Genomic DNA, 20,070 nt, shown 5'->3' on the forward strand with positions numbered 1-20,070 from the left:
CCCGTCAGGTTCCCCTGTTCCAGCCTGAAGGAATAAGGATTTCATGGCCTGTTCTGTGTTGGCTATTCCGGTTTCAAAATTCAATGATGACTGGGCCAATAGAAATGCTCCAAATTGCTTTGAATAAAATTTCTTTACATTAATTTACATTAAAAGTAAGTTATGTTACTTATTTTTCTTTGAATTGTGACAAAATATCTTGTATTACAGCCTACTACGCTGTAGACTAGGGTTCAATCCCCCGTCTAGGTAAGCACCCTACACTATACCAATAAGAGTCCTTGGGCAAAACTCCTAACACTACCTTCGCCTACTTGTGTAAAATGATCAAATTGTAAGTCGCTCTGGATAACAGTGTCAGCCAAATGCCATAAATGTAAAAGTAAAATGACTCAACACTTTGTTGAAATGTGTGATTAACTGTCTTTGGGCTTACCACAGTACCTACAAAATGGCAAAATCTATAGCACCGACAATGACAGCTGCATTTATTTTTATACCAGTAAATCTCTGTTCACTACTAGAGGAGTTAGCAGTAGTGAGTCATTCACAATGCATTCATATTTACATAAACGTCATCGGCAGGGAAATAATTTGTCTCATGGTCTCTAAGATTTTTTTTACAATTATCTCAACTAATTGAAAAATTACGGCCCAGATGTTGTAGTTCTTTTGAGATAGAGAGAAACCTGCGGCCAGTGAGTGAACAAGGGTAACAGTGTCATCTCATTTACTCTGCTATATGACTGCTGCTTTGGCCTATTCACACTGCCTGCCTCATTAAATCCCTTCTGTTAAACTAACTGTTGTGTTGGGCTTTTGGACATAGGCCTTATGACCATAGGACACCACAATGCTTGTTTGATATTGAATTAGAGCCAGCCACCGTCATCGAGTGCCATTAGGAGATTCACGAGGACTGCCAAGCTACAGTAAGGTCATTTAAAATATATGTAAGGGTACTTTTTCCAGACTACTTGTGACTATCCACTCTAAGTGCCATTTTCCTTTCTCATGGTAACCAAAAAAAAAAAGCCTGGATAAGACAATGGAAATACCACACAATGTACAGCTGTATCAGTAATAAGGAGCTGAACTCCTTTTTGTCTTCAGAGCAGCTCAAGTCCCTTGTGGAATGCTTTTATGGATGTTTGAACTATTTCAAGTGAAAAATTGGCCCATTCTTTACAGAAAATACACAACTGGGAGCAGCCAGTAGTTGGAAAGCTCCCTTTGGCTTTCTTAAAGAAAGCCCCTTTAAGATTTCCAAGGTATTAGCACTAGTTTTGGTTTGGTGGCAACTATATCATATCAAATTTGTAAAGCTACTAAAGCAATGTCTAGGTTTAAAATGTAGGCTAGGATGCTCCAGGACCAGGTTTAAAGTGTTTATACATATAATATACATGACATATATGCATATAAACGCCATCATGATTGAAATATACCTCCATCACATTAGTCTTATGAAAATCTTTGGGTTTTACAACCCCAATTCCAGTGAAGTTGGGACGTTGTGTAAAACAGAAATAAAAACAGAATAAGATGATTTGCAAATCCTTTTCAACCTATATTCAATTGAATACACTACAAAGACAAGATATTTAAAGTTCAAACCGATAAACTTTGTTTTTTGGAAATATTCACTAATTTTGAATTTGATGCCTGCAACACGTTCCAAAGAAGTTGGGACAGGGGCAATAAAAGACTGGGAAAGTTGAAGAATGCTCAAAAAACACCTGTTTGGAACATTCCACAGGTGAGTGTGATGATCGGGTATAAAGGGAGCATCCCTGAAAGGCTCAGTCATTCACAAGCAAGGATGGGGCGAGGTTCACCACTTTGTGAACAACTGCATGAGCAAATAGTCCAACAGTTTAAGAACAATGTTTCTCAACGTGCAATTGCAAGGAATTTAGGGATTTCATCATCTACAGTCCATAATATCATCAAAAGATTCAGAGAATCTGGAGAAATCTCTGCAAGTAAGCGGCAAGGCAGAAAACCAACATTGAATGCCCGTGACCTTCGATCCCTCAGGCGGCACTGCATTAAAATCCGACATCATTCTGTAACGGATATTACCACATGGGCTCAGGAACACTTCAGAAAACCACTGTCAGTGAACACAGTTCGTCGCTCCATCTACAAGTGCAAGTTAAAACTCTGCTATAAAAAGCGAAAGCCATATATCAACCACACCCAGAAACGCCGCCGGCTTCTCTGGGCCCGAGCTCAGCTGAGATGGACTGACGCAAAGTGGAAAAGTGTGCTGTGGTCTGACGAGTCCACATTTCAAATTGTTTTTGGAAATCATGGATGTCGTGTCCTCCGGGCCAAAGAGGAAAAGGACTGTCCGGATTGTTATCAGCACAAAGTTCAAAAGCCAGCATCTCTGATGGTGTGGGGGTGTGTTAGTGCATCATGGCATGGGTAACTTGCACATCTGTGAAGGCACCATTAATGCTGAAAGGTAAATTCAGGTTTTGGAGCAACATATGCTGCCATCAAAGCAGCGTCTTTTTCAGTGACGTCCCTGCTTATTTCAGCAAGACAATGCCAAGCCACATTCTGCATGTGTGGCTTTGTAGTAAAAGAGTGCGGGTACTAGACTGGCCTGCCTGCAGTCCAGACCTGTCTCCCATTAAAAATGTGTGGCGCATTATGAAGCGCAAAATATGACAACTGAGACCCCGGACTGTTGAGCAACTGAAGTTGTACATCAAGCGAGAATGGAAAAGAATTCCACCTACAAAGCTTCAACAATTAGTGTCCTCAGTTCCCAAACGCTTATCGAGTGTTGTTAAAAGGAAAGGTGATGTAACACAGAGTGGTAAACATGCCACTGTCCCAACTTCTCTGGAACGTGTTGCAGGCATCAAGTTCAAAATTAGTGAATATTTGCAAAAAACAAAAAGGTTTATCCATTTGAACATTAAATATCTTGTCTTTGTAGTGTATTCAATTGAATATAGGTTGAAAAGGATTTGCAAATCATCATATTCTGTTTTTATTTCTGTTTTACACAACGTCCCAACTTCACTGGAATTGGGGTTGTACTATCAGTGTTTGACTGATAGTCTTAGTGTTATGTGATTCACAGTAAATGCAGTACTTAAAATTTTCAGTGATGGAGGTAGACATGTGAGACACTTGCAGACTAAGAGTAGTCAGCTCTTTTTCACACTATAGCTTGCAGCTGTATTTTATCCAGCACCACAACTTATAGGTCTCCTTAAGGGGGCCTTCAGGCGTAAAACTGTTTGACAGAATTCGTAAGTTTGGAACACATTTTCATTCATCAGTGTTCTCTCACTACAATACCCAGCATGCATCATGCAAAAACATCATTTAAGCATTGCGAATCCCTATGGTATCAACCTATACTGACAGACTGCTAGCCTAGACATGGCTCTATAGGCTAACAAATTCAACCAAGCAAGCATTACCTCTGTCACTAAATGGACAAAATGGACCCTTTTAGCCAAAGAAGCCGAAAAGATAACGTGTGTAGATATTCAGATAGCTACCTTGCTAACTACAGCTTTTAGCTTTTTTTTCTTTCTAACAAGTCATTTCTGTCACTTGAGTAACCCAGTCTCTCCACTGTATATACATACACATATCAAAGGACCCCACCACTAAAAAATCCATCCCAAAGCAGATTTTCAAATGTTCCTCCTCCATCTCCGAGATACATCATCGAGATAAACCCAGAAATGGGTTTATAGTTTCTAAAACTGGAAAATCTCATGTTATTTTCTACCCTTCCATCACGAGGCTACACGTGTTTACAACAGAACTAACGATGATTATTTTTTTCATTTTGCCAGTCATCCTCTAATGAAAGCCTAATACATAACTGATCATGTCGTGTGATGAATCAGTATATATAACATGGTCATTAAATACGCAATAAGCAAGTATTTTTTACATGAGAGCTTCATTCAGATTACAATTACATCATTCTTTATGGTATATATGCAATCATGGTGAAGACCATTATATTAAAGTAGAAGAGCCTGAGAAGTGTAGTAGATATGCATGTGTAATAGTCACTCCACATGCAGCAACGGCCAGGCCTGACCTTTAGAATTCACATTGCATGCTCATCAAGAGCGGAAAAACTACAACTGACATTTTAGTCTTTCTCTATTTTATTGTTTAACCACTGTACAATGTACAGTCTTCAGCTACGGCTATTTAAAGATCAGATTACTTATTCGTGGTTTTATCCACATTGGAAAGAGTGATGATTAGCAGACAAAGGCAAAATCACAAGCATGGTTAAAATGATACAGATTAGCTTTAGAATACCACCATCCAGTGGTTAAAGACTGTAAATGAACAGGATTGTATTCCCGTCACCAAGGTGCCACTGTTTTTTTCCAAAGGATGGGGCAATTTATCAGATGAGTAGATTGTGTTAAAAATTCTCAGTATTTTATTACACTTAGTTACAATGGCAGTCTGAGCTAAAACCAGGTGGATTATGCCACATGGAAAACTGCACACAGCAAGACATGTATCCTTTCATATATTTTGGTACGGTATGCAGTGCGGGTTTCGCTTTCTATTTGATGACACACATCCTCTAAAAATGATGGAATATGTAAAGGACTCCAGTGCTGGAGTGTGTGCTGCTTGTTTATTCTGCACAACAGCCGCCACCATGATAAAATCAGACCAATAAATCATGGCCGGTCCCGCTATGGAGCTGCCATTTGAACAGGCCTGACAGAGAATTAATCATGCTTACATAAGCAGTGCCTTTACCAATAGCTACTCCAAGTGTAATTATAGCTCCACACATACTGCATCTCAAAGCAAGCTGACAAAGTATGGCAGAGGAGTAGCTAAAAAAGAAACCTGCAAGAAACCTGATGGTATTAATATAATAAAGAACCACAGATTAATATTTGGTATACTTCATAGTTTAATATTAAATCAGCAGAGAAGTAAAATCTATACGACTGCAGTAGCTGTTAAATGAGGTGTTTGCATTGAAAAACTTCATCACATTTCAAGACAAAAGTATTTCCCTCATGCAAAATACTACGCAGGCTATTTACAGAGATTTGTAAAATGTACAGCGTTGTTTACAAGTCAGTGACCGCCTCCAATTATTTGATGTCCTGTCAAAATACACAAAGGAAAATAAGTGAAAAAAAAAAAGGAATTTCCAAAACCGGAAAAAAAAATTATTGAAAGATACACTGAAAATGGGACTTTTAACAACCTTGCAAGACTCGGTAGACCACCAAATCTGTCACCATCAGATAAACAGTGCATAAAGCTTTCATCTTTGAGAGAGAGGAGAAAATCAAGCTCCAATCTTGCTTAAGATCTGAAAAAGTCCACAGATGTTTCTGTCTATCTTTCCACTACGAGAGGACAACTCAACACTAGGGGTCTGAAAGGATGTGTAGCTGCCAAGAAGGCCTCACCGAAAAAATGAAAGCAAACAAAAATTATAATAAAATTTGCAAATGAAACAGAACTGACCACAACAGAGTACAGACCTCCACATCACTGAATGTGTTTTAGATTACTTGGACAGTCAGAAACAGAAAATGCAGTGAGCTCACAAATGCGCGCACACACACACACACACATATTTATCCACACATATATATATATATATATATATATATATATATATATATATATATATATATATATATATATATATATATATATATATATATGCAAAGTTCTGGTTTGATATGCCAAAACAATGTCCTTAAGAATCATTCTTGGCATTCTGGACAGAATCCTCATTGTTTCTGGAAGCAGCACCTTAGTTGCAGGTTGACCTTCCAGCATGACTGCAGACCCCAAAAGGTGGAAGGAAAAACATGAGAAACAATACAATGTAGAGACAAACAAAAGACGTATTGCAGAGTCATCTCAATGTACAAACTTAGGATCTGACTAAAGTAGGACTTGTGGATCTAATTAAGCTTGTTTCCTAAATTTTAGGAAACATTACTGGTGTTACTTTTGTCAGTGAGTATTACAGTAAGTATTAAAGAGCATTAGATTGCCCATAATGTTAACAGTTTTTAAAGGGAAAAATATTTGTGGCTTTAAGGCAGTTTAAAAGAACTCATTTAAAATTAAAATTATGTATGGTTGCCATATATTCAGATATAACTTGAAGCTTGTTTTCTGTATCCTTATTCACTCTTTTATACTCTACTGGCTGTGTTTATAGAGCAGTCAAAGCTGGCTTTTTTCCATGGATTTATTGAGTAAATAAATAATATGGTCTTTTCCTAGCCAAATAGAAAACATCATACTTCAATGCAGCTATTTTAAAAAAGGTCATACGTTGAATACTTGAAAGACAGAAATGAAATTAAAGTAAATAAGACAAGGAACCACACTGTCATTGAAGCAAAGCACCAAAAGTTATTTGAGTGCTAACAGCACCTCCTTGTGGAGAATCTTCAGCCTGCTAAACATGAGTGAGCGAGTTAATTGGCTTTTACAAGGTAGGTCAAGGAAGTACTTTGCATATAAAGATTTTAGAGAATTAGAGAAAAACATTTAACCTTTCATTAAGGTTAATGACACGATAGTTTAAACGTGCAAACAGGCCAGTGTTGTCAGATCAGTGTTGTCATCTACAATTAAGTAGTACAACATATCAATGTACAGTCTGTTGTGTGTGATCACTAAAGCTCTGAGCTTCTGTCAGTGTGCAACTGAACTGTTCACTGAAAGCCTCTAATAACACTGGAGTTGCCTCTTCAATCATTACATCACGTCCAAGCTCTTGACTGAGCGAAGTGACTCCTTTTCCCACAATGCCACAGGGCACAATGTTTTCAAACCAGCTCAAATCAGTGTTGCAGTTCAAAGCCAAACCATGAGAGGTCACATATCTCCCACAATGGATGCCTGAAAAACATAACAGCAGGTAACCATTACAGTTCTGTTACTAAATCTAAACTTTTAAAAATTGAAACAAGGCAAAAACAAATTACCAATTGCACATATCTTGTTATTTCCAACCCAGACTCCAGTGTCGGGAGAGGTAGAAGCTTTGATCCTGAACTTGCCGCACATCTCAATCACTGTCCTTTCCAACTCGCACACGTACCACCTTACGCTCTTCTTAAAGCAGCCTAGGTTGAGAATGGGATAACAAACCAGCTGCCCTGGCCCATGAAAAGTAATCAGGCCACCTCGGTTTGCGCGGAAAAAGTCTGCACCCAGATCTTTCAGTCTTTGCTCTTCTTCGGCTGGGTACTGTGCTCGCCTAATTCCGACAGTGTAAACAGGATAGTGCTCACAGAGTAGCAAAGTGTTTGGAATCTGGCTCGAAGAATCAAAATGTTGTTTGATATAATGCTGCTGTATCTGTAGGGCACTTCGGTAAGCAATTCTCCCCAAATGCACAACGCGGACTGGGGTCTTTCCAAGTGACATCTTGACTCTCAGGTTTGCACATCTGACCTGCTGTAAGTACAACAGTAAACAACTTTATCAGACCTTCACACTTACATTACACTCCCGATATCAGAGTATTCCATGTGCAATGTAAACGTATTCACGTAGATTTTTCAAAATAGAAGTTTTTAAATAAAAGTTTTTGACACACATAAGTTTTAATATACACTGTATGGGGGCAGTCGTGGGCTGGAGGTTGGGGAACCAGCCTCGTGACCGGAAGGTTGCTGGTTCGATCCCCAGAGCCGACAGCACATGAATGAGGTGTCCTTGAGCAAGACACCTAACCCCCCAACTGCTCCCTGCGCGCTGCGGATTGGGCTGCCCACCGCTCCGGGCAAGTTTGCTCACTAGAGCGTATGTGGTGTTTCACTTCACGGATGGGTTAAATGCGGAGGTAAAATTTCCCCGTTGTGGGACTAATAAGGGTCACTTAATCTTAATCTAATCTAATGTCCAAAAGTCTGGAGGCACTCTTCTGAAAACAGGGGCATTAATAGGGAGTTTGTTCTAGTCTTTACATCAGATGTTAGAACATCTATGAGATTTTGACTCCATTCCTTCTTGAGGCTGGGTAGTGATGTTGGAGGATTAGTTCTGGATCACAAATACTACTCTAACTCATTCCAAAGGTACTGGATGGTGCACAGTCACCACAGAGAATACAGTTCGACACCCCATTGCTTTTTGGCTTTATACACTTCTAGCTGTCGCTTGACATTGAGCATGGTGACCCTAGCCTCACCTGCAGCTGCTCCACAGCATTCCTACTGGCAATGCTTTTTTTGTGGAGACTGTATGAGCTGCAGGAATGGGTTCACCTTAAAGCTGAAGTGTCCAAATACGTACATTACGCATATATTTTAATTATGACAAATGGACCTGCATTAGCACCATCACTATACTGTATAACTGACACTGACTGCAAAATTTACACATAAAACTAAGAAATCTATTGGAGATGCAGTAAAACGCTGCACTTTGGGAATAACGTTCCCCATGAAGAGCCCTGAGCTTTAACTGTAAGCTACCCTTACTCTGGAATGATGACAGAGGCTGCATACAACTACAGTACCTGCAAGAATCAAACGCTATTTTCTTCCATTTTCCTCGTCGTGGAGAAAAATAGACTTTAACCTGTCATCCTGAAGCAGTTTGACTGAACCAGTGGGCTGACATTTTGGTCAGAGAGCTTATCAATATAAGCGAGAGTCGCAAGCCGACGAAGCAAGTTTGAATCGTTTCCTTGCTGTTCAGTGTCGAGTAAACGTCTTTACACGTGGAAGACACGGTGAAACAGTCTCATTTAGACAGTAAATGACTTTCTACACAGTCTCCGTAAATAAATCTGCATTATATTAGCTGAAAGTGTAGCTGTGAGGTTTGTTTGTTTGGCCATCTTCGTTCTTTAATATCTTTGATTTCTTTTTCCTTCTGGGGCCGTTCAGGGCTTGTGTGGTGGCGGAGTGCCACCTGCTGGCCTGGAGAGTGCTGTAAGGTCCAAGAACACAAAATGGCTGGGCTAAACAGAGCAAACCTCAAAGCATCAAGTGCATCTATCAGTCCCAGAATACCTGCTAAACCACTAGAATCCTTTACTCTTTAACATCAACCCATCAGGAGAACAAAAGGCTATTAGTGACTACTGGACACCACCAGGAACCAGCAGAACATTTACTTCTGCAAGATTACAAATGCAGACGGTTCATGATTCTGCTCTTCCGGAGGAAAATAAACACAGCAACAAATATCAGTTTGAAGTATTGATCCGATCTAAACATCTGTTTGATGCTGATATTTGATAAACAATTCTATGTTGATACTGATATGGCTTTGTTATCATCATGCAGCCCTAATTTCCAGTGTTCGACACGAGAGCCGATTTTTGAAAACAGTGAACGGCATAGAAGGCAATGCTGGACTGACCGTTAGTCCAGTGAAACTAATTTAACCTGCTTTCTCAGTCCAGACATCCCATGACTAGATTCAGGAAAGCCTATGAAGGTACTTAATAACATTATGCACAATCAGACCTATTCATTTCCATTTCAGTTACATGTAATTGAATTTCTGAGTGACTGGACTTCATCTGGAGCACAAGAATGTGCTCATATTAAGTTCGCCCCTCCTTATTTTAGAAATAGCGATGCAGCTGCAGCTCAAAGACCCTGCCACATTCAGATCTAACAGATTTAAGAAAAGCCAGCAGCAGGAATGAACCATCAAAGACTGATCCTTTTATGTCTTTTGGTCGTGATTGTCATTGCCGGTAAGTATTTATCTTTAAGACTGGTGACACTGAAACTGCATAGCTTAGTGAGAAGCCAGACATTGATGCTTTATTCAGAATGAATAGGGATATGTTACAGTTGAGGATCCAAATTTGGGCGTGCATGACCATAATGTACATTTGTGTGGAAAAGTTTGAAAACTCCGGTTCAAATGACATCAAGCAAATCAGCAAGGGAGCAGTGACTGTACATTAAAATGTGCAGAAGTGTGTTCTCTGTACTTATTTGTAGACTTACTTTCACTATGAAAATCAACAAAACATGTCATTGTCTTAACCTTTGCATGCAAGCGTATGAAAGTGGCAGTGTTGAGTAATTTGAGTGTAATTCCGTGTAAAATCATACTTTTCTGCACATCAGATGAAGGAAGAGCAGCCGTGGTGTTTCCATGGGGCTGCACGAACTACAGTGGAGTTTGCCGTCCAATGTGTCTGCCTACAGAGCTGCCCTTCGGACCTTTCGGTTGCGCAAAAGGATTTGTGTAGGTGTCGACTGTCACTGAAAACTGCCTGCTGGTTTAATTCACCTCAGACAAAGTGAACAACGTCTTTTAATAGTTCTTTTTCTCAAATAATTTCCTCAAACTGTTGCTTTGTTTATTTCAGTTGCTGCGTCTCCCATATTATTCTCTGAAGACCGGACTGTGTTCCACACTGTGGTCGTTTCATCATGTGTCACAGCTCACCTATTAATGTGCATCTACAGCAAGTCATCTTTAAAGATTAATATTGCTTTGTAATTCGGCACTTTCACATGTCAATTTACTTTAATCTATGATGCATTCTATGTTTATCAACATGCAGTCTGATTAAATCACTTGTGACACAAATAAGTCGATATTGATTGATTTTCTTCATCTGACAATCAACTTTTATTCATCTATTACTTCCAAAGTGGTGCTATAAATGTCGCTGGATGTGCTAATGCTTAAAACTATTCACATGCATCTATGAATTTTATTCGTTCTTAAGCGACTTTACTAGGGATGAACAATGATAACTAGAAGATAACTGCTTCAATAATGTTATCATCACAAGACAGATGTTTAAATTTAACCGACATTGCAAACTGATGCTTGATTTATTTTATTGCTCTCTGGAGTAGCCGAATGTTTAGCTGATGCTGGGCTGCTGGGTTAAAATCTCTGTATTTCACTTATAGTTTAAATCCAACTCTACAAATAAGCATTATATTTCTCTGTAATGCTAATCCAGTTGGAGTCAGCCCTAATTTCTACATCTAATGAATGTTTATGTATTGTCATTGGCAGATATACATGAAAATATTATATATATCATATATATCAGCACCGGCCCACAATTTGTATATAGGTGCATCCCTCAACTTTGCCATGAAAACAAGCTGCAATACTGTCAAAGTTTTATTTTACCAAATAACACATTTTAGCGTGATAGTCTACATAACTCTGTCTACAAATCATCGCTGGCACAAAAAACTAAACAAAAAAAAACAAAAATAGAGGTACAAATGGTTTTGTTGTAATAGCAATGATTTGCTTTTGCAGTTTGAACACCAAGTCCGTTTTCCTACTATCTACTTTTTATCCTTCCAATTATAGCATTTCAGTCTTTTACACCAAGCAAAAGCACAAATACACTTTGCATTATGAATCTGCCATTTGTTTACCTTTATTTCCACTCCAGTCCTGGGGACCCGCTGACCTGAACAGTTTCAGTTGGTCAACTTGCTTAATTTGTCAACCTGACCTACTGACCCCCTGACCCCACTCATCAACTCATCATTATACCCTGCATGAATTTGATTAGATGGACTTAAACGTGGCTTCTGATCAAGCAGTAAATAATAAGCTAGAACAGTGGTTCTCAGTCTTCAGGACCTCAGGATCTGATTTTCTCAATTAAATGATATTATGGCCTTCTGAATTCAGTGAATGTTGGCACGCTAACCTCTGAGCTAGCCAAATGTCCCACAGTGGCACCTTTTTTATGGATAATTATGCCAAAAGTCTCCATTTTAGAAAAATCATCAGAGATTATGATACATAAGAAGTTGACATAAAAACTTATTAGAGCTTGAGTGTGAACATTTTCAAAGTGAGAAGTAAGATTATTTCAGTGGGATCTGAATGCATTATAGGTTTCATTGCCCCTGAAGGTATGGAGCTGCACAAGCTGTTTGTGCACGTTTGTGTATATTTAATGTTAACGTCTTAAAACAGAATAACTCATTTATTCATATGGGTTTATTTAAGCAGGGTTGTGCAGGCCTTCTATTAAGACTACTGCTTCATCTCTTGAAAATAGCAGCATAGACGTTCCCCAGTTTCTTAGCTGAGGATTTAGCTGATAGCCTTGCTGATAAAAACAACACAGACTAGCATGAATTTCTTTGTTGGTCTAAGCTGGTTTTACTTAAGCTGTGATAATCTGCTGCTGGTTTAGTCGGTCACCCATCATGGATATGCTGCTTGACCAGCATCTAAAACATGACCGCCGCCCCAAACATAGTCAACGCCTTTCATTTTCTAGTCTTCTGTGGTGAATTTTGTTTACCTTTAAAGACTACTGCCCGTCTCCTCGTGAAAAAACAGTGAGATTTATTATAAAAAATACCCCCAAAAAATAGAGTTTCAAATCATACTTGTAAAGCGGACGCTTTTGTCGTCTGTACTCGGAGTGTACTTGACTTACTAGCCAATGTCACTCTAAGCGCGAAGCACAGGGATTGAAAACGGCCGTTCGTGTTGACAGTCGCTGACTTTACCCTGCCATTGTTCCCTACCTGTATTCCGGAATACTCCGCCTACCTGCGCAAGGATTGGCTAATAATTCATACTCTTAAGCGTTCCCGCAGAGCGCGGGCTACTGCTAGCCAATCATAACGAATAACGCGGGTCAGGATTAGCCAATCCCAGTGCAGGGAGGCGGGATTTGTCGGAATACAGGTGGGGAAAAAACAACTTTCCTGATGCAAAAAAACTGGGCGGGGACTGTTTTCAAACCGAGCAGCGAGATACCAATGAAAATGGCGGCCACGGGGTGCGCCAAATCCACCAGTGGACTAGAGCAGAGGAACAAGCCGAGGCTTCACATACCTGTGCGGTCTCTCACTCTGGAGGAAGCCAGGTGTCCTGTCTGTCTGGAGATCCTGTTGGAGCCCGTCACCATGCCGTGCGGACACTCCGTCTGCCTTCACTGTTTCAAGCGGACAGTGGAGTTGAGCACTTTGTGCTGCCCTTTATGCCGGCTGCGAGTGTCCAGCTGGGCCCGTAAACAGTCCCGGGAGAAAAGCCTCGTCAACACCGAGCTATGGGAGATGGTCCGCCAGAGTTATCCAGAAAGATGCAAGCGGAGAATAGAGCAGATAGACGGAGCGACGGTTGGGGAAGGTAATGTAAACAAGCCATGTGAAAAGGTTTAAGTTTACTGTTCGTGCCAGAAACACTTGCAGATCAGTTCACGTTACACTTGCGAGGGCCCAACTAGCTAATGACTCGCTAAATATCTGACAGTGTTTTAGTCAAATCGTTACGGGTAAATGTGTCGGACAGCATGTCTTATTTATCGAATGTGTCAGGCGTGTTGACGCTGAAGCAAAATATGATTCCCAGTGTAACGCTACGTCATTTTGAGGTCCTTACATCGCTGCACGGTAACGTTACACTGATGAGCCCTGAGTTAGTGGACCAGCGTTAGGAGGTAACGCAGGCGGCAAATGCTCCTCCAGAGGGCTGATTACATCCACATCGACCACAAAGTTGTGACTTCAGCAGAAAGCTGGCACAGAGCCTGCTGTACTGTGGACCGCTACTGGGACAGCCTTGTCGTCTGGCTAACTTATGGCGTGCTGTCACTTTGCCTCCTACATTGAAAATAAATAAATAAATAAAATGCTGACTCTTTTGAGTGCTCGCTTTCCAAGTTGTTCTCATGGAATGTGGAAATTGAAAAGGAAAAAAATATATATATATAAAAACATGTTTAACAGACCAGCATGGTCAATCATGCAGAAATAAGTCTTGGCCTGCACAATATAGTCTGAAAAGGGCATTCAGACCTAGGTTCTTTAAATATTATTTATGTGTACAGTGTTGTGTAACGTTCTGTATGTAGACCAGCACTGACGAAATCCCGACTGCTAGTCTAGCTGCTGATCTATAGGCTGTTTGTTTCGTAGCAGTCATGTTAGTTAGTTAGTTAGTTAGTTAGTTAGTTATCTAACCTATCTGTCTTTCTTCTGCATTACCTGGCTAGCGGAAAATATTAAAGCCTTAATTTTACTTTAATTTACTTTAGTTTTATCAGAACTTTGGTTCTAAAGCCTGATCTTAAGTATCTGCCCTTGTAGTTTTTCCAAAGTTATTCCTGCCTTCATAATACATCATCAGATCGAGGTTTTCTTAGGCTTTCAACCAGAAAACCTCACTATAGACACTACTGTGACACCAGGAGACGAATAGACATGTTTACAATGGATGTAGTAGTGAGTAAATGTTTACTGCTGGCAAGAGTGCCACCTTAATTGGCTCCTCATTCTGATTTCACTGGCTGAAGCAAGACAGACTTAATGATAGTAATAAGCACATGCTGTAAATAAGCAAGTCAGCGCAGCTGTGTGTGAGGCAGTCAGTTTTATTCCTAGGAGGACAGTGGGCCCATTTTCTAAGCAGATGCATACTACATTATTTGATGTCCATGCCAACCCATCATGCTCCCTGTTTTTCTAAGTGTATTTCTGCAGGGTTTGCTAAGTTTGGTTTAACCAGACATATATAATAATAAATAATGTGTGTGTGTGTTTGTTCTTTGTCTCTGCCACAGATATTTTCCGTTCACCAACACAGATATTTAAGGCTGGAGAAGTGCGGCAGGAGTATGAAAAACAAAAGATTAAGGTCAGTTTCCAAAGTGTAAATGGAAGCATTGTGTCTGGGTGACCCAGCAGTCTCTCCACTTACACCTCAGATGCCTCACAAAAAAAATGCATTAATAGGGAATATCCAGAGAACTAGGCAACTAAACACCTGAAGGATTGTAAAAACATTGATAAAGTAATATATAGGTGAGATCATTTGTTTTAAAATCAAAATGAAAAGTATCTGAAGTGATGAGTTGTGTTTCTAGGTGACCGTGGATGAAGAAACTGAGGAGAGGAAGAAAAGAATTCATCACTGTAGAAAGGAAGAATCTGGACTGCTGCACATCCAAGATCCTGTATGTTTTTACACTTTTTTGTTTCTGCTACTTTAATAAAGAAAAAAAAAAGTAAGAGGGTTTCTTTGTTTGGTCTACAGAGCTACTGCTGTGTGTAATGCATCTTAAACTGAGTTTTAAACTTATCAAGTCACTAAAAGGTATATATACTTTACTATATCAGGCCAAATACTCGGACAGAAGAACACAGATTAGGACTGTGTCAAGACTGCAGGAGAGCCTTATTTATTTATTTATTTGTTTGTTTGTTTTTTTTATTTTTATTTTTTTAGTCTATTGGAGTCCTGTCAGACTCTGAGAATGAAGAACCTATAGGCATGAGGACCAGACATGTATCAGCATTTGTGCGGAAAACAAGGTTCTCCCCAGCGTTCAGCAGAAGGTACACACATTTACCTCATAATCAGAAATCCACTTTAGATTAATTAGATTAAATGACCCTTATTAGTCTCACAACGGGGACATTTCACCTCTGTATTTAACCCATCCATGAAGTGAAACACCACATACACACTAGGGGGCAGTGAGCACACTTGCCCGGAGCGGTGGGCAGCCCTGTCTGCAGCGCCTGGAGGTTAGGTGTCTTGCTCAAGGACACCTCAGTCATGTACTGTCAGCTCTGGGGATCAAACCAGCAATCTTCCAGTCACAGGGCCGGTTCCCTAACCTCCAGCCATTGACTGTTCCCACAGCCCATGTCTGCCCCCACTAAACCAGTATTCTCTGTAAGGATGCTTTGAATTTGGATTTGAATTTTGATTTTGTGTAACTTTTAACACCGTCTCCACCTTTTTGTCGTCTCTGTTTAGTTTTCAGAACAGTGTTGTCCAGAGGAGTCGAAGCTGTACTGACTCTGAGGAAGGCAGAGGAAAAGTCCGAGCACTATCACACATTTCTGTGCAAGAGAAGGTTTGACATAATTTAACACTTGTAACTAGTCTGATCAGTTTAGACTGTTTTAGTCCTAATTTTATTTACATTAGTGTGTAACATGAAGGTGGCAATTCACCTGTATAATTTTTTTAATCAGGTAGAATCTATTAGAGTGTTAAGATAAATTATAGTTGTTGTTGTTGTTGTTGTTGTTGTTGTTGTTGTTGTTGTTGTTGTTGTTGTTGTTGTTGTTATTATTATTATTATTATTATCTAATAATTAGTTTTACATATAGTTATGACAGGATGTGAAATGCAAAAACAAAGCAAAAAGCAGTGTTTATGAATCCACTTGACCTGTATTTATATGAAAACAGTACCGAGATTTTTATCTTTTTACCTTTATTTATATATATATATATGTGTGTGTGTGTGTGTGTGTGTGTGTGTGTGTGTGTGTGTAATTTCTGAAATTAATGCCTGTGAGAGGTTCCAAAAAAAAGCTGGGACAAGAGCAGTTTAAGACTAGGAATGTTGTGAACATGTTGTGGTAACACACACATGTATGAAGACATATATACAACATATCTTATATATGAAACCATGAAAACATATATACATATGAAGCAGTTTATGCTGCCTTTTAGATTATGACAACGCCAAGCAACAACTTGCACATGATTGATTGTGTCATGGCTGTGTGTTCAAAGTGTGCAGGTACTAAACTGGTCTGTCTGCAGTCCAAACCTGTCAGCCCCCCAAAAATGTGTGGCTCAGTCAATGATGGAAAAACAGCAAAGATTCCACTTGTAAAACTGGATCAGTTGATGTCTTCAGTCCCCAAAATGGTTATTAAGTGTTTAAAGGAAAGGCGATGTAACGTTTTGGTTTTTTTTGTAACACCTCTTTATATTCTTGTATTAATATGGTAACACTTTATTTTGAAACTACACTGTAGTTTCAGTGAAATGTTAGATTCTATTAAATCTAACCCTAACCTTAATCTGAACCCAAAACCTAACACTACACTTAACATTAGATAGTTTTATCAGATAGTAATTTGAGTTTCTATAAACAATCTATTGGAAACTGTCAAAAAAGTCTCCATATAATATACATGATTTTGCATATTGCAATTTTTCATCAACACCAAGTTCTCTTTCTCCTCACTACAGGCCGGAGTTACTCATAGTTTCAATGCTGGAATCCTCCTGTCCTCCGAGAACAGTCGTTCCTTCTCAGCACCTGTTCTCCCTCTTGACAAGAGGCATCACTGGCGCTCCATATTAGCCTCTCCTGCTACCTCCGTAGTGCCTCACGCTAAACCAGAGAGATCAATCAGCCCTGAGAGCAATGATAGCATCTCTGAGGAGCTGAACCACTTCAAGCCCATCGTGTGCTCCCCATGTACCCCACCGAAGAGGCTCCCAGATGGGCGGCTAATGGAGCCCACTATTGTCAAGTCCACGCCAAGGAACCTGACCCAGAGCTTCCAAAAAACAACCACCTATGAAGCCAGCCCCACCATCCTGCAGAAGTGGAAACAGATTGAAGTAGATCGTCAGTGTATCAAGGTCACATCCAAAGGTACCATCACCAGCCCAGTGGCAGATGATCTAACAGTTAAACAGAGCTGTGGAGAAGAGGCGAAAAGAGGCAAGTCCTGCAGTTGTGTTTCAGTGGAGAAGGGCTTGCAAAGTCAGAAATGCACTTGCGGTCCAAATACAGATGTTCATGGAAAGAAGAAGGAAAAGTCTTTGTTGAGTAATAAACGGCGGTTGATTTTTGATCCGTGTAGCAGGGAGGGAGACACCAAATCAACAGTAAATGTAGTCCCGGCATTAATAACACTAGAGAGTTCTGATACTCGCAAGTCACACAATGCTTGTAAAACACATTGCTCACCTTCTGAACAGGGTGGAAACTTTAAATCGATTGACAAATATGCTGGAGTAAGTCACTGTAATCAGGGTACTGAGGACCACCAAGACTCACGGAAGTCAGTCAGGAGCTGTGCACCCAACAGACCTACCTCAAGAAAGGGCAAGAAGAGGAGTCAGAAGACCAAACATTTAGAACTGACTGGGAAGATAAAAATAGCCAGGACAGAAAGTTGTGATGCCTGCAAAATGCAACATGGGGAGAGTGATTTCTATGGTAGACGGATGAATCAAGAAAGAAAGGACAGAGAACTGGCACTAAAGCTACAAAGACAATATGACAAAGAATGCCAGATTATAGACAGGCATAAGACAAGTTCTGATAAATATTCTCTACGGTCCTGGGTGTCTGTAGATGGTAGAACGGTGCATAATCCACGCATATCAGGAAGAATTTCTAGAAGGGTCAAACACTTCAATTGTAAATCTTAAAACGAGATGGGAGAACAAAAGCAACTTGCAGAAGGATGAGTTTTGTTACCTGTGGGGCAGATACATTTTGGAATAGTCCTTGTCTGAAGACTAGCTATGCTTGTCATTTTATTTTCTCCCCATAAAATATTGCATGTTAAAAATAGTTTATCTGAAAATTGCTATTTTATATAATATGGATATAACAGAAACTTTTGCCCTCGACATATTTTGCTTCAGAGTACTCAATTTACTGAAAGACATTCAAATCCCATAAAAACTAGCTGAATGACCCCCCCCCCCCAGGACTGTTATTTTGATTTATTAAGGTCTTTGAAGAGGAATAGCCTACCTTTATGCAATATATATTATCTCTGTAAATCTAATGTTTTATTTTGTTAAAATCCAGAAAGGCACTAATATGGAAATGCTGAATATCGGTTGTAATTTAACAACAATTAGCTCTTCATTTCTTTTTGTATTAACAAACCATATTTCTTAAGTGCTCAGTATGTATGATGATTGACTTGACTGACTTGAATTCCTGGCCAATAGACACATACCGTGCTTTTATCCAAATTTGGATAGCACAAAAAAAAAAAAAAAAAAAAGCTTTATATACATTACCCAACTTGCCTCATTTGTTATCTCAGTTAAAATTGTTGCTTTAAGAGATTTTTTTTTTTTGGTTTAATTTTTAATATTAAATCAAGTAATAGTTGTAGTTTCTTCCATATTGTGCATTATTTGTGAACACATTAGCTTTTATGCTTTTCCTTTTTTCTGTCTCTGTTGGAACATCTATTCACTACACATGACTGGTTTGGAAAGTGTGCATATCATAAAAGTTTTCTGTTGTTCAGCAAGTCTACATCCTTGAATTTTACTGAAAAAGCACTTGCACTATATATGAGCAGGCTTATATACATCACTGCAGACTGTTCTGGAAATAGAAAAATGTCTTTATGGCATTTTGTAAATGTGCCAAATTTGCTGATCTCTGCCATTGAGTCAGACCATCTAACCATGTTTTTCCCCTTCATATTTTCGAAGAATTTATTTTCTGTATGCTTTAGAAGTTCTAGATTTCTAGCCAGTACTGTATAACAGGTCCTAAATAATACTGTTAAGGAAACTTGATGCAGATGTATGCACGGAAAGTGAAGGATTAGCCTGGCGTGCCTGGGCTTGGCCTGGTCTTTGACTGTTAAAAGTGTTTGATATGTTTGGCATGTATGTTAGACTGCATTCAGAGAATTTTGATAATTATGCGAATAATGGGACCAAATGCACCCATTGTTTATTTTTGTAAACAATATTTGAATCATTTGGTCTTTTAGGTGACAGGATTGTGGACTCTCGGGTTAGCAAAAACTATCAAGCAGTTCTGAATGACAAGCAGGAAAGAAATGTAGCATAACAATACAAGCGGTTTTTTTTTTTTTTTTGGTGTTGTTTTGCAGATTTTTTTTTCTTAATGTGCTCGAGAAAACCATGTAAACGTTATCTCACTGAAGAACTCAGTGTCTCATAAAACTTACATCATAGGTGTTGATATGAGAATTTGATAATCAGAATAATATGGCTGGTTTATGACTAACTGTAGTGCAAGATTCTTAATTAGAAATCCAGCTCGGCTGAAGTCTAAATCTCTTTTTGCAATATATTTTCACATGTTGATATTTTCTTGTATCTCCCTGTCAGTTTTGTTCAAACTGAAGGACAAGGTCTCAAAGTACACCAAGAGGACTCTCTGACCATTTTATTCATTTAAGCAAAGTGAATAAAAGATAAATCAAAGAAAACACTGTTTTCTTACTGGTCAGTGAATTTGTTTTTCATGACAACTTGTATACCATAAAGGTGCACAACTCCAGTCCTGGAGGGAGGATGTCCAGCACA

At 39.3% G+C, this 20,070-nt stretch overlaps 2 protein-coding genes across 8 annotated transcripts; one reads left to right on the forward strand and one right to left on the reverse strand.

The window, feature by feature from the left end:
- Positions 1-5,722: 5,722 nt before the first annotated feature.
- On the reverse strand, positions 5,723-12,959 carry lipt2 (lipoyl(octanoyl) transferase 2). 7 transcript variants are annotated; one of them, XM_017696744.2, is made up of 3 exons: positions 12,826-12,959; positions 6,993-7,467; positions 5,723-6,906 (listed from the first exon to the last, which is right to left on the reverse strand). In XM_017696744.2, the coding sequence occupies exons 2-3, from the start codon at positions 7,435-7,437 to the stop codon at positions 6,653-6,655; spliced, it is 699 nt and encodes a 232-aa protein (XP_017552233.1). In that variant the 5' UTR covers positions 7,438-7,467; positions 12,826-12,959; the 3' UTR covers positions 5,723-6,652. The 7 variants fall into 7 exon arrangements, with proteins under 7 accessions (XP_017552233.1, XP_017552231.1, XP_017552235.1 ...); XM_017696742.2 differs by lacking the exon at positions 12,826-12,959 and adding an exon at positions 12,284-12,513; XM_017696746.2 differs by lacking the exon at positions 12,826-12,959 and adding an exon at positions 12,372-12,501.
- On the forward strand, positions 12,699-19,030 carry rnf169 (ring finger protein 169). Its single transcript, XM_017696740.2, has 6 exons — positions 12,699-13,119; positions 14,552-14,625; positions 14,855-14,944; positions 15,217-15,326; positions 15,754-15,853; positions 16,993-19,030. Exons 1-6 carry the CDS (start codon positions 12,699-12,701, stop codon positions 18,187-18,189), a joined length of 1,992 nt encoding a protein of 663 aa, XP_017552229.1. The 3' UTR covers positions 18,190-19,030.
- Positions 19,031-20,070: the final 1,040 nt, after the last annotated feature.

The sequence above is a fragment of the Pygocentrus nattereri genome, chromosome 17 (assembly GCF_015220715.1).
Source record: "Pygocentrus nattereri isolate fPygNat1 chromosome 17, fPygNat1.pri, whole genome shotgun sequence".
NCBI lineage: Eukaryota > Metazoa > Chordata > Actinopteri > Characiformes > Serrasalmidae > Pygocentrus > Pygocentrus nattereri.